The sequence below is a fragment of the Mauremys reevesii genome, linkage group 20 (assembly GCF_016161935.1).
Source record: "Mauremys reevesii isolate NIE-2019 linkage group 20, ASM1616193v1, whole genome shotgun sequence".
NCBI lineage: Eukaryota > Metazoa > Chordata > Testudines > Geoemydidae > Mauremys > Mauremys reevesii.
This window is the reverse complement of record NC_052642.1, coordinates 23,118,194-23,131,926: the sequence shown is the minus strand read 5'-3', so window position 1 is coordinate 23,131,926 and position 13,733 is coordinate 23,118,194. Positions and strand designations below refer to the sequence as shown.

The following is a 13,733-nucleotide window of genomic DNA, read 5'->3' as shown; positions in this document are numbered from 1 at the left end:
TGCGGCATTCAGGAGCCCACAGTACCAACCTTGATCTCCACGCCGTAGCCGGGGTACCCGGAGATGGTGTACGTGCAGTCCAGGCTGTCGTAGGGCGAACTGACCGGCTCCGGAGAGGCCAGGGAGCCCTCGGGGCCCGTGAGGTTCCAGCTGCACGGAGCTGGGGGCAAGAGGAAACCATGGGATCAGACAGGCCTCACGCCTGCTCCCTGCCCCGCCGGCCATTCCACCCCTCCTCCCCCAGACAGGGTCTAGCATCCTCGCCCTCCTCTCGCTCGCCTGGTCTCCCGGACCCCTGGTGCTGATGACAGGGGGGCTCATGGTCTCACCCCCATCCAGGGACGTGGAACCCCTGGTTAGCCTCATCCCCGGTACCCCACCAAAGGCCAGACACAGCCTGTGCACCCCCTCCCCCACCAGCCCCATCACCTTAGAGACGAGTTTGCCCAGGCCAAGCCCCCGGCTGCTGGATTTGCTGCCATCACGCCCCATTTCACACGCACACTGGTGCTGGGCCGGAGGCCATGGGCTAAACTGGCCTCCCTCTAGGATGCGTCTACACTGGGCGCAGCTCCAGCAGGGGTGCAAAGGCGGGAGCGCTGGCGTAGACCGGGCACAGGTCTCGTCTAACCCTGCTTTGCTGCGGGGCCCATCTCCAGTACAGCTCCCACTGCTCCCTTCCCGGTGGGGCCACGGCCACAGCCTCCCACTGCAGGAGGGGACAGCAACTGCTGCCCCCTTCCGCTGGGCCACGCAGCCTGGGAACCTGGGGGCTGAGTGTTGCTAGCAGAGAGGTCAAAGCAGCTGAGCTCGGCATGGCAGGACGGTCCTTACCTGGACAGCAGCTGTCCCGTCAGCCCCAATGGGTGCTCACCAGCCCAGTCCCAGTGGGAGCCGGCTCCCAGCTGAGGCAGCTGGTGTCTCCGGCAGTCCGTTACCATCTCCTTGCCATGTGGTGACACGCTTGCTGCATGCCAGTCAGAGCTATGCCCAACTCCTCCTCAGCTTCCCTTGCGTCAACAACGTGTCGTGACTGCCCTGCGCGACGGCCCACTGCCACCCCAAAAGCGGGTCCAGCTCTCTCCGAAGACCCTGCACCCACCCCCACCCCCTCTTTAGCAGGCAGCCTGGCCTGGTGCCCCCGGCCCCCGCTGGGGTGGGAGTGCCCTCACCTGGCATCTGCACCGTGGTGATGGTGGTCGTGGTGATGATGGTAGTTGTGGTGGTTTCCTCGTCGTCCCCAGAAACCGTGGCTGTGGTGGCAGCCTCCGTCCCGGGCTCCTTGGCCCTTGGCAGCGCTGGGCCGGGTGTCCGTGGTGAGACAAACGGGGCTGTCGGGGTGTTGCTGGTCACCATGGCAGCGGTGGCTTGACCCGGGATGGGCAGGGCGGCTTGGGAGATGGCAGGCGCGTGGGTGATGGGAGGCTCCGTGGGGACAGAGGCGGAGTTGGTCTCTAGGCCGGCTGGCCGGGGCTCTGCCCACGGTGCCACGCGGCCTGCAGCCGTGGTCAGCAGCTCAGCAGTGAATGCTGGCTTGACCATTTCTTGGGTCCTCTCTGTGTCTCTGGCCTCGGCCTTCTCTCCCACCAGGGCCGTGGTGCTGGTCATGGTCACGGTGGCCGTGGCTGGCACTGTGAGGGATGTGGTCAGGTCCGAAAACACCGGGAGGTCATCTTGGTCTGGCAGGTTGGCCCTGGGGGTCTGGGTGATCCGCCCTGGCACGTTGGGCAGGACTGGGCCTGGCCCCCCCAGGCCCCACGTGAGGAAGGGCACCTGCCTCAGATAGTCCTTCTTCGCCAGGGCCTCGTGCAGGAACTCCTCCAGCAGAGGGTGATGGTTGAGCAGCGTCAGCGTGGGGGCTGTGGTGACAAAGCGGACCTCGCCCTCCAGCTCGTCCGGAGTGGGGGGCACCGTCTGGTCCCCCTCAGCCTCAGGGCTCCCCGCTGCCTTCCGGCCCACCATGTTCGGCTCCTCCGAGGCAAAGGCTGGAAGGACGAGAGAGGTGGCTGAGAACATGGGTGGCCAAGGAGGAAGGGGCCAGGGACGGGTGGGGAGCTGGGCTGCCAGAGGCCTGGCTCTATGAACCTTGGCATTGCGCCCCCACCCCCAAGGGGCCCAATCGTGGCAAGTCACGGTGTGGGGGCTGGTGCTCCGGGGGCACCCAAGTGCTCAGAACACCCCCGTCCATCCAGAAGGAGACCCCCAGGATCGGTGGTGCTCAGACCAGCTGCCAATTCCCTCAGCAGCTGCCGGCAGCCACAAGCCTCTACCAAGCTTGTGGCGGGGACAGACGCCATGTGTGCAGGGGGACAGGTCCCCCCCCAGCACAGCGCCCAGAGCAGTGCTCCCCTTCCCAGGGGCGTGGGGGGGTGTCTGCTGAGCTGCCCCCTGCCCCCAAAGGCCCTGCACTGCGCTGCTCCTGCTGCTGGCAGTCACAGCTTTTACACCACACGCCCTGGGCCACCGGCCTCTGAACAAACTGAGCCACTGGCCTCCGCACTGTGCCCAGGGCGCCAGGGGAGGGGAACTGAAGCCCTGCTGGGAACACCAAAGGCCCCAGCTTCTCTGAGGGACAGCACGCCCCTTTCCTGGGCAGCAGGCCCCGAGTGAGGCTCCCGAGCACACCCCAGAATTCACTCTCCCGCACCCCAGGCCGGTCTCACCAGCTGGCCATGTGCCCTGCCCAGCCTGGTCTCTGACAGCGGAGCCCGAAGGGCAGCTGCTAGGAGCTGTGCTGAGCTGGGCCAGCCCAAAGCCAGTGCCCCACACATTGCAACGGTGCCAAGGGCTTTCGGGTACTCCGGGGGCACAGCCCTTAGCCCTGGCACGGTATCCTGCAGACCCAAACTATCGCACTGGGCCCTGGCGCAGAGACACAGCAAGCAGCTTCATCGGGCAGCCAGGCTGGGGGCCCTACATGGGGCTGGGCCTGGAGAATGGAGGGGACAGGACACTAGCAGCTGAGTAACTGCCCCAGAACTGCGCCCATCCCGCTCCTTCTACCCAGACGGGCTCCATGGCTCCCTGTCCCAGGCCAGCTGCGGGAGTCAGGGATGGGATCTGAGACAAACCCAGCTGCGAGCCAGCCCCCTCCCCACCCAGGCAAGACGGGGGCATTGTGAAGGCCCCCTCCCCATTTCCTGCAAGGAGGGGCTGGCAGCCGGGAGAGGAGCGGGAGCAGCAAGGCGGAACAGTATCTAAGAGGAGGCGCCAATCGCTTTCGATAAAGCTGATGACTTTATCAGGGGACGTGTGTTCCTGGGTAAACAGAGCCAGGGCTGAACGTCACTGACTGTGCAATCAGCAGCCGGCTCAGCAGCCCTGCCATGCGGCCGGTGGGCGCTGCCGAGGCTCTGGGGAGATGGTGCTTCCAGCCGGCATTACGGAGCCCGTACCCTGCATGTGGCTGCCCCAGAGCGTCATGCCCAGCAATGCAGCACTTGCTAATGGATTGGACACAACAGTTTGTGGGGGCACTGCCCCCTGCCCTCCCCAAACTACGCCCATGTCTTCAAATAGCTTATTCCGGCAGCTGGGGCTCTTCCGCCCTCCACCCCCGACCTGGCCTCACCAGCCCCCACCTGCACAGATCCTGAGCTGGGCCCTGATGTCAGCAGATTTTGACTCTAACCACACCTGGTTCTTTGCTCCTGGGTCGGTGCCTCAGGGCCTGTTCCCAGCAGCTCTCCCCCAGCTGGAACGCACTCTTTTCCGAAATGCCAGCCGAGGTTCCCCCCCAGTCACCTGACTCCAGGAGCTGGGACATTAGGCAAGCAGCAGACATGGCAGGAGCTGGCAGTGCTCCGCTCCGGGCCTCTCAGGCCAGCCGCATGGGGCAGGGTGGGCAGGGCAGCCCGCACGGCTCCGTGGCAGGCGCACTCCCCTCCTGCCAGCGCCGCAGCCTCATTACCGGCCCTCCCTGCACATTATCTCCTAAGCTATGCAAATAACCTGTGTGTGAAGCCATTTAAAGTATTTAGACTAAATGAGAAAAGGCTTTCATCAGTCCTAATGAGCCATTGAACATGGCTCCCTGGCGAATTCGCTCTCCCTGCCTCTCCTCCCCACCAACGCTTGTGCCCCAAGAGCAGGCATGTGACCCCATCTCCTGGGGATGGCTCCCACACATGCCCTGCCCTGCCTTACCCAGTGGGGGTGTGTTTGGGGGGGACGGAGCTCCCAGAATGCCCCCTCCCCCGTTACAGAAAACAGCCATGTGGTCACTGGTGACACCAGTGCTGCCTGGAGACTACACAACACTAGACTTACTGTAGGGCCTATGTAAACGGTGGCGGAATTGTTTACTCTTTCCAGACAAGCAGGGAGATTGCTTTGGGGAGTGGAGTACCCTTGATTTTCCCAACGGGAAGGGCATTCCTCCTGTGCTAAGGGGGTCACAGACACATTACACTGTCTGCCTGGGCCCCAGGTCAGCCCGGCCCCGCTCATGCAGAGCCGGCTGCTTGGGGTGAGATGGGCCCTCGCCAGGCCTCAGGCCCTGTCTGCCCCTTGGTCACACCTGGGTTGGGTTGTTCGGAGCCGGCAGGGGAGTGGCATGGTGCAGTGGAGCTGCCCTGCTCAGGGCGGGAGTGGGGACAGAGCAGGGCCCGTGGTGGCTCTCAGGTCCCCGGTGCGGGGCAGTGACTGAGGCCCGCCGGTGAGGGTGGGAACACCTGGCGGGAACACTGAACACCAACTGCAGGGGGATGAAGAACTCTGCTAATGGAGCTAACGCTGGTGCTGGGAGCTCCTGGCTCAGAGAAGGCAGGACGGCCGTGTCGCGGGGAGCTCCTGCCCCCTTCACCCCCAGGCCAGAGTGAGCAGGCAGCCCCCCTCGCTGCCCCGCGCAGCTCCCTCAGGCCTGGCAGCAGCGGGGACGCGGCAGAGGAACGTCAGGGTGGGCGTGGCAGGGGGCCATTGTGCCACCTGCCAGAGGGGAGCAGGAGACTCCAGCTAACGTGCTGCAGCAGAGTTCAGCTCCCGGGGAGGGCGGGACAGAGAGAGCCAAGGACGCGCCCAGCAGGGCCCAGCCCACGGAGCACGGCTCGTGTCTGCAGGAGGCAGCGGTGCGAGGTGGCCAGGCGGCGTGTGCTCCGAGACAGGCTGCGTTAGCGCACAGGGCACGTCCTGGCGGAGCGCGTACACCGCGCGCCAGCACTGATGACATGATACTGCCAATTAGCAGGTAATTATACTGAACGCTACCGAGGGCAGGGCCCTTCAAGGATTAATCGCCACGTGACTGCCACTTTGAAGGGACTATTAAGAGGCTTTAGCTTCAAAATTGGGGGAAAAGTTATTGCTCCAGTTCCTGAGTCCTGCTGAATTGGGTGCTCAGAGAGTGGGTGGGGGCTGCCAGCAAAAGGCTCCCCCCCAGCGCCCCTTACTCCTGACCCGCAGCCCTGTCCCCACTATCACAGCCCCAGGCTCCCCCACTCAATGCAGTCCTTCAGCACCTCGTGCTATGTTACTTCCACTCACCCTCGCCCCACAGCACCCGGGGGGGCGAGGAGATGCTGACTGTGGAGAACATCTCCCCAGGGCACGACGAGTCGAGGTCCCCCCCACCCCCATTTTCACTTGTTACCCCAGGCACTTCTGGGGTCACAGGACTCGCCAGACCGGCCCAGCCCTGGCCCTGACACTGCCAGTTCTGTCAGAGGAGACGTATGGAGCAGCCAGCGCATGGCCGTTTCCTGCCCTGGTACAGACGGATTTACGTCCCCTCCTACTTTATAATTAACCGACTTGATGGCGCGAGGTGTTCGCCTTACCCATGGCAAGGCCCCCTATGAACCCAGGTGTCCAGAGGCCACCAGCTGGCACGCTGGCCCCCAGCACCACGTGCATGTAGAGCAGGGCTGGGTAGCAGCTGGAGGGAGCCCCTGATCTGCAGCCGCCGAGACCAGGGGCCGGGATGCGCCCCTGGGCTGGCGGTGTCCCCTACAGGGGTGTCCCCAAAGCACCGGAGGAGCCGCGCTGCACGGTAGTGGCCAGGAGAGGCCCTGCTCCCCGCCTCCCCGGCTGAGCAGGGAGAAATATGCCTTGTTGCAGAAGTTCTAAGAGGTTAACTTGCACCCAGCACGACTGGAATTATTTTTTAATAGGATCCATTTATTATACCATAAAAGTTAATGAGTTTATACTGAAGGGCGCCAGAATCCCTTTTAGGTTTTAATAGGGGATTAGCACTCCAGCCCAAGCCCTACACCGGCTCATTAACTGCTGCCTGCAATGGCTCCCCACTCCAGGGGGTGGGATCTCTGGGGAAGAGATTCCCCCAGCCCCCGGCCTGGCGTGCTCATGGACACAGCCAGCCAACGCAGGCCCCGAGAGGCCCCACAGGACTCAGCCACCTGCAAACGCGTCTGGGAATTTGCCTGTCCCGGGCCGGGCATCCAGCAGTGACCCCAGGGTCACCGAGAGCTGTGTGGCCACAGCCCTGCACGGGGCGTGACCGAACCCGGGGGAGATGGGCAGAAAACAAGGCCGTGTCCCAGGGCTGCCCGGGGGGGCGGGCGGGCAAGTGGGCAGTTTGCCCCAGGCCCCACAGGGGCCCCCATGAGAGTTTTCAGGGGCCCCCACGAGAGTTTTCGGCGGGTTTTCGGCAGCAGGTCCTTCAGGTGCCACCGAACACACCCAGAGCGACTGAAGGACCCGCTGCTGAAGACCCGGAGCTTCTTCCGCTCCGGGCAGCAGTTTGGCGGCGGGGGCTCCTTCCGCTCCGGGTCTTCGGCGGCAGTTTGGCGGCGGGGGCTCCTTCCGCTCCGGGTCTTCGGCGGCAGTTTGGCGGCGGGGGCTCCTTCCGCTCCGGGTCTTCGCGGCAGTTCGGCGGCGGGGGGTCCTTCTGCTCCAGGTCTTCGGCGGCAGTTCGGAGACGGGGGGTCCTTCCACTCCGGGTCTTCGGCGGCAGTTCGGCGGTGGGGGGTCCTTCCACTCCAGGTCTTCGGCGGCAGTTCGGAGGCGGGGGCTCCTTCTGCTCCGGGTCTTCGGCGGCAGTTCGGAGGCGGGGGCTCCTTCTGCTCCAGGTTTTTGGCAGCAATTCAGCAGCGGGGGGTCCTTCCGCTCCGGGTTTTTGGCAGCAATTCGGCGGCAGGGGCTCCTTCCGCTCCAGGTCTTCGGTGGCAGTTTGGCGGTGAATCCTTCACTCGCTCTGGGACCCACCACCAAAGTGCCCTGAAGACCCGCAGCGGAAGGACCCCCACCACCAAAGACCCCAGGCCCCCTGAATCCTCTGGGCGGCCCTGCCGTGTCCTGTGGGGTCTTGGAGCCCAGCCGGCCCATGGAGTGGCTGTGTGGAGACCAGTGCCAATAGAGGGGTGCCAAGTGCATGGCCGTGGACAGACTGGCAGAGCGGGCAGCAGGGTGCACTGGTGCTGTCCAGGCAGTGCCAGCCCTAGAGAGGGAGAGGGCTCCGGTGCTGGCACTCCGCCCCGCCCTGCCCCCTGCTCCTGCCGGATGCCGCCCCCAGCCCTGGAACCAGCCGGCTGCTCGGCTCAGCTCTCCCCGAGTGGGTTATTGTCTCCTCAGCGCTCTAAACGGCTGCGATAACTCTGCTCCTGCTGCTCGCTGGATGGCTCCGATAATGAGATGTAACTTCTCAATGGGTGTTTTGTGCTCCAGCAAAACGTGTAAATAAATTGAAATGCTAATAATACCCCATCAGGAGAGATTCACTCCGCGACCCCCGCAACCTCATCAGCGCCGGCTCCTCTGTACCAGAGGCTGCCGGCAGAGACGCGGGGCCAGCCAGGCGGCCGATTGTAAGGCTGGGCTGGGGGAGCCCCTCTGGGGGTGGGACGGAGGCAGCCGAATATTTTGGTGAATACCAAACAAGGCTCCGCAGGAAGAGCCATCGGTCGGTAGCGCCCCCGCTCCCCGGGGCAGGCGCCGGCCAGAGGTGCTGCTGGGCAGTCCTGGAGCGCGTACCAAACGTATCCCACCATGCCCTGAGCAATTCGCTGGGCCGCACGCAAGGCCAGACCAGAGAACGGGGCTGCACTGGGCTGCACCAGGTACCCTGCGGGTGCTGTCAATGCAGAAGGCCCTGGGCACCACCTGGCCTGCCCTGCCCCCACCCCAAGCCCCTTATGCCGCAGCTGAGCACATGCTAGCACCCCACTGGAGTCGGTGCGACTCAGCCCACACTCCCCCCAGATGCATCTGAAGAAGTGGGTTTTTTACCCACGAAAGCTTATGCCCAAATAAATCTGTTAGTCTTTAAGGTGCCACCGGCCTCCTTGTTGTTTTTGTGGATACAGATTAATACAGCTACCCCCGATACATACTCCCCCCATTCGGCTCTGCACCGCCCTGGCTGGGGAACAAGCGACTGGAAGGGGAGACCACGCCAGCAGCGGGGCGAGTGGGGTGGTGGGGCAGGGGGTGGAAGAGATTTTGCCTCAGGAAAACGGCTCAGATGTGGAGCTGCTGGAGGCAGGGATCCGGCAGCGTGGCTGCTTGTTAGCGGAAGGCCCTTTAGACTGCGGGATTAGGCACTGAGCTGGTAACAAACACTGGCAGATCAGGCCTGCGCTGCCGCTAATCGCACATAAGTCAGCACTGGCTTCTGCTGAAGGAGGCTCGTCTGCTCGGCAAAGCCAGGAGAGAGAGAGAGAGATCGGTTCTGCCAGGCTGTGGTGCCCACAGTGCCCTGGGGGGGTTCCCAGCCAGGGCCAGCTCCAGCTTTTTTGCCGCTCCAAGTGGCGGGGAAAAAAAAGAGAGAGAGAACAAAGAAAACCCAATTGAGCTGCCACCGAAGAGGAGGAGAGGGAGTGAAGGACCCGCCGCCGAATTGCCGCCGCAGACCCGGACGTGCCGCCTCAATACCGGACCGAGTGCCGTCCCTTTCTATTGGCCGCCCCAGGCACCCGCTTCCCTCGCCGGTGCCTGGAGCCGGCCCTGCGCCCAGCACACCTGCCATGGGCACTGGGTGCGCCGCCGCCCCGTGCCAAGCAGGGCGGTCTGGGGCTGAGGGGCAGGCTCTGCCAGGAGGGCTCTGCAGGAGCCAGGGGGTCAGGAGGCAGGTTCCCGAGAACGATGGGCCGTGCTCTGTGCCAGGCTCCGCTATGGAAGCTTTGCCGGGCAAATTGGAAACACTCCCTCCATGCTCCTACTACTAGCCCAGGAATGATCAGCTGGGGCTCAGGGGCCAGGCCCTGGTAACCGGGCTGGGGATGTGGGGGCACAGCGCCTTCGCAGCACAAGGGAGGTCACAAGGCTCCCACAGCAGCGCCCCCCAGCGGAGAGCGGGAGGGGCTCAGAGCCCCGGGACGGCCCCCTGCGCCTGGCTCTGGAAGAGGAGGAATATTTGCCTCCTGTGCAACCAGCAGCTGCTCAGCCTGCAATGCAGTGCGCAGTTTGGATGCTCTCCCAGGCTGCAGCACGGCCACCAGCCGCCCTGTTCACTCCCCAGGCTGGGCACAGCCAGCAGTGCCAGGGGAGGTAGCAGCCCCCTCCTGCTCTGCCCCTGCAGGCGCCAGGGCATGCAGACCGGGTGCTGCGGCAGCTTTGCAGTTCCAGCACCCGCCAGCACTGACGCCCCAGAGCCTGGCAGAGGAGAACCCTCCCCTGTTCCCCCCTGAGCGCGCTGGAGCTGAGACGGGGCAGTCGCTTGCTAGAGCCTGGGGCAGCAGCTGCACAGAGAGGGTGGGAACGAACTGCCGCCTGGAGTCCTGCTGAATCCGGTAGGGAGTTCTCGGGGCCCCAGGAGGGGCTGGGAGCAGGAGCCCTGAGCTCTACTAATCATTGAGGCACTTGGCAAAATGACACTGCCCAGCTCACAACAGGGCTGGGGGCTGAGCGCACAGGCCCCGAGGGGCATGGGGAGGCAGCAGGTACTGAGCGATGGGGCCACACTCACCATGGGACAATGGCTGCACCGCCCAGGACCCCAGGCAGCAGCGGCAAGGTGGGTGCCACGTGGTACGCCAGCCACGAGCCAAGTCACCCCCCAGCCCAATGGATGCTGGCCCTACGGGGGACCTGGCAGCCAGCCCTGCACCCGTCACTGTGCTAATGCCCCCAAGCAGCCAGGTGGGTTTCAGATCAAAGGGATAAAGATGACGCTTCCTCCAGCTACCATCCAGGGCAATTGATGTCCTGTGCAGGGCGGTGCCAGCTGAGTGCCAGGCCGAGGTGTTGCAGGGGCCAGTGCAAACGCCGCTAAGAGAGGAAATTCCCCCCAGGCCCACAAAGCATCTCCCCACCCAGGCACGTCCCCGCTGCCAACAATGGACATTTATACAGACACGGCCCAGAGCCCATTGTCTTCCCCTTCCTCCTAGTGCCAGCTGCACGGCCGGTGCCTCCCACAGGCCCCACCATTGCCACCCACACCCTGAGCACAGTGCAGGGACGGGACCTGCCAGAGAGAGAACCCAGGCGTCCTGACTCCCTGTCCATTTCGCTAACCACTAGCTGGCCCTGCCCACCCTTGCTTGTGCTGTCATGGGACAGGCACTAATGAGGGCTCAGCCCATCAGCAGAGCCCTCTGGTGCGTGTGTGCAGGCTACTACAGTGCAGATTGGCACAGAGATCCCTGACAGCTCCCCCTCCCCGGGGCTCAGACAGGCTCCTCGCGCTGGGCTGGCAGGGCCTGGCTGGCTTCTCCTGGGCTGGTCCTGGAGCTGAGCCTGCCCCCGGCGCTGGGCATGGCCCCAGGAAACGCCCGCCCTGCTGAGCCCGCAGGGGAGCTGTGCGGAGGGGCAGGCTCGCAGGGAGGGCACTGCAGGCTGCCTCGCAGCAGCCTGTCCGGTGCTTGGCACACACCACATGCTGCCAGCTGGAGCAGCTGGTCTGGGGGCCTAAGCTTCCTGAGCACCACGAACGCACGTTGGGGCTGCTGGAGAATAACCCTCTGTGCTCGCCAGGCATCCGCCGCAGTGGGGATTCACCCACGAAAGCTCCTGCTCCAATACGTCTGTTAGTCTGTGAGGTGCCACAGGACTCTTTGCTGCCTCCCTGTGCTGTGTGCGGCAGGGGAAGGGGGGCGGGCGGGTAAGCGGGGGGTTCCCAGCAGAAATCAATCGTGTCTGGTGTAAAAAATAAACAAACAGCGGCTGGGAACGTGCTCAATCGATATCGCACAGCCCACGAAGCAATAACTCAGTGCCTGGCAAAGCGAGTGAGACGGGGCAGCGTGCCGGCCGGGGGCCCAGCACCTGTTGCTCTGCACTGTCGGGGCCTGCTGGAACAGGCTGCCCGGGGGGTGGGGGGGAGGCTCGACTGAGCCCCAGGGATGGTTTGACCTTCAGCATCTCTGTGGCACAAGCTCCCTCTGCACATGGCTCCCTGCCCTACGCTGCCGTCCAAGAGCAGCTGTGCTGTGCCCCAGAGGTGGCTGCATTGCAGCAATCCTGGGGCCTCTCCCACGTGCTCTGGAAGGCCGGCCAGGCGCCAGGGGAGGGACACACTGTCACTCAGTGCTGGCTGAGCTCTGCGCGCCACCCGCGACCCCAGCCAGCAGAGGGGACCTTTGGTTTTCTTTGTAATTGTCTAAAGCCCCGGCTGGCAGGAGCCTTGCCCAGTCCTCACTCATTAACCTCCCCGCAAACAGCCCCTGTCTGTGCAGGAGGCCGGGCACCGGCAGCTGCCATGAAAATGAGTAATTAGAGCGAGCAAGCGGCCCTGGGCAGAGGGCAGGCGCAGAGAGCGGGCTGGCTGGTCGGCTGACAAAGCAGCTCCCTGCAGCACGGCCAGGACCACTCCAGCCACTGCTCTGCAGATCAGAGCCCCCCTGCTCCTGTCAATCAGCCTCAGGCCCATGGCAACAGCCCCCAGGACCAGCGAGCGCCTGCAAGATGCCCCACCCCTCTGCAGAGCCCATGGAGGACCCATGCCGGGCACCCCAACCCCCCACAGCCGTCTCTTCCTGCACGGAACCGTGTGGTCAGATGGGGGAGGACGCTCCATGGTCTATCCCCGCCTCCGATGTCTGCAATGACCTTTCACTGCATTGGCTGCAAAGCTCCTCCGGGACGCAGCGGCCCATGGAGGCTCGGAGGGCTTGCTTGGAGGGGAGCAGTGGGTGCCTGGGTTGTTTGCTTTGTGGGGCCTGGTGAGATACTGCCCTGCCCATGGCTCCTCCCCACAACCTGCAGCCTGACTGGGAAGGGTGAGAATGTCTGAGAAGTTCTCGGGAACAGGCTGAAGCGGGGGATGGAGAGCCTCCCCCGCCCCTCCACCCGGCTGCCAGCCAGCCACCAAGGTCCCTCCTGCATGCGCCGTGGCCCCTGGGGCCGGGAAGGCTGACAGCGGAGACATGATGGGAATGCGAGAGCGAGTCGTGCTCTGGGTCAGCTCTCGTTCTCCATCCGCGTGGAGCTGCAGGGCAACTCACATTGTGCAGCCAGAACCGGCATGGAGCTGAGAGCCGGGGCAGGGCGCCTCTGTCCCTGCTGCGCGCTCTGGGGCACCCCTAGTGTCTGGAGCAAGGTAACCCCCCCAGGCGGCACCATGGGTCTGGCCCATCAGGGCCCTGCCCCGCCTGCTGAAGTGAACCACGGTGCCAAGCTAACAATGCATTATGGGCCACAGTATGCAAATTAACCCTGCAAGGAATGGCTGCAAGCTCGACGTTGCAGCCACACGGCTGCTGCGCCAGGAGAGGAGCTGGTGCCGCAGGCAGCGTCCATGGGGCTGGTGCCCGCTCAGCTCACACCCGCTGCAGCCGGTCAGCACTGAAAGCTCTAAGCGCTCAACGCATGGGGGGCCGACATGTAGCAAAAGGGGCTGCCTCTGCACAGAGTGCTGGCCCGGCCACTGCACCCCCTGGCATGCGGGGATGTGGTTTGGCTGCAGACTGGGCCCTTGTGGCTTGGCCCCAGTGCTAGTTTCGGTGCTTCAGGCCGCTCCTGTGGGCAGGAGAGTCGCTCTCCGTGTCCCCCCACCCCCCGCCTGCTCCAGATGACACCTTCCACCACGTCCTGCCCTTTAGGGGCCACATATGCTCTCTCTGCCCTGGCCCTGGCGAGACGGCCCCGCTCCTCTCCCTTGGGGTGGTGCGGTTGGGGAGCCAGTTCACATCAGCTACACCCAGCTGGCCCTGGCCCTGGAGAGGGCAGGGCAGGGTCGGGTGAAGCCCCAGGCCAGAGCGCGGGGACCCTGCTTTATACACTCCAGGAGCAGCATGGTTCAGAGCGCGCTGGGAGGGCAAGGGGAGCGCGCTGGGAGGGCTGGGGAGCGCGCTGGAAACCAGTCTGGCTACTGGGCAAGGGGCTGGCTGGGCAAACACGGATCTGAGCCCCTCCCTACACACGCACCACGGCACCTCCTGCTTCCTGCTCTGGGGTTGCCGGGTCAGTCCCCAGAGCCAGCACTGGTGGCTGGCTGACATCCCTGCAGATGGTAGCGAAAGAGACGGGAGGAGGGATGTGGAGTGAGGGGACCTGGGCAGCCGGGATCACAGGCCCACCGAGCTGTCACGCCCCAGCCCCGCCTGGCTGGTGCTTGCCCCTCGCAGCTGCTCTGTCACACCTGGTTTCCACCAGCCAAGCTGCGAGTCCAAAGCCTGACGGGCTGATGACTCCAGGCCGGGTCAGGCCCTGGGAAAGGTCACTATAAATACAACATGGCCACGCTGCTCCCCTGCATGCCTCCGCCTGCCTGCTGACCTTCCGCTGCCGACATGTTCCCACCCCCCGTCTCCAGCTCCAGCCCCGCAGAACGGGGCAGCCCAGAGCCCTCCTGGGCCAGCCGGATGGACACAGGCCTGGCACCAACGAACCCTGCT

The 13,733-nt window shown here is 64.5% G+C and overlaps 1 protein-coding gene across 4 annotated transcripts in view; it reads right to left on the bottom strand.

The window, feature by feature from the left end:
• The window catches only part of SEZ6 (seizure related 6 homolog), a 70,737-nt gene that overhangs the window by 23,698 nt on the left and 33,306 nt on the right, over positions 1 to 13,733 (bottom strand). For all 4 annotated transcript variants that reach the window (XM_039508174.1, XM_039508171.1, XM_039508172.1 and 1 more), the window contains exons 2-3: positions 1,173 to 1,985; positions 30 to 160 (exon numbers count right to left, since the gene is read on the bottom strand). In XM_039508174.1, coding sequence (XP_039364108.1) covers positions 30 to 160; positions 1,173 to 1,985 — 944 coding nt within the window. The remainder of the gene's footprint in view (positions 1 to 29; positions 161 to 1,172; positions 1,986 to 13,733) is intronic.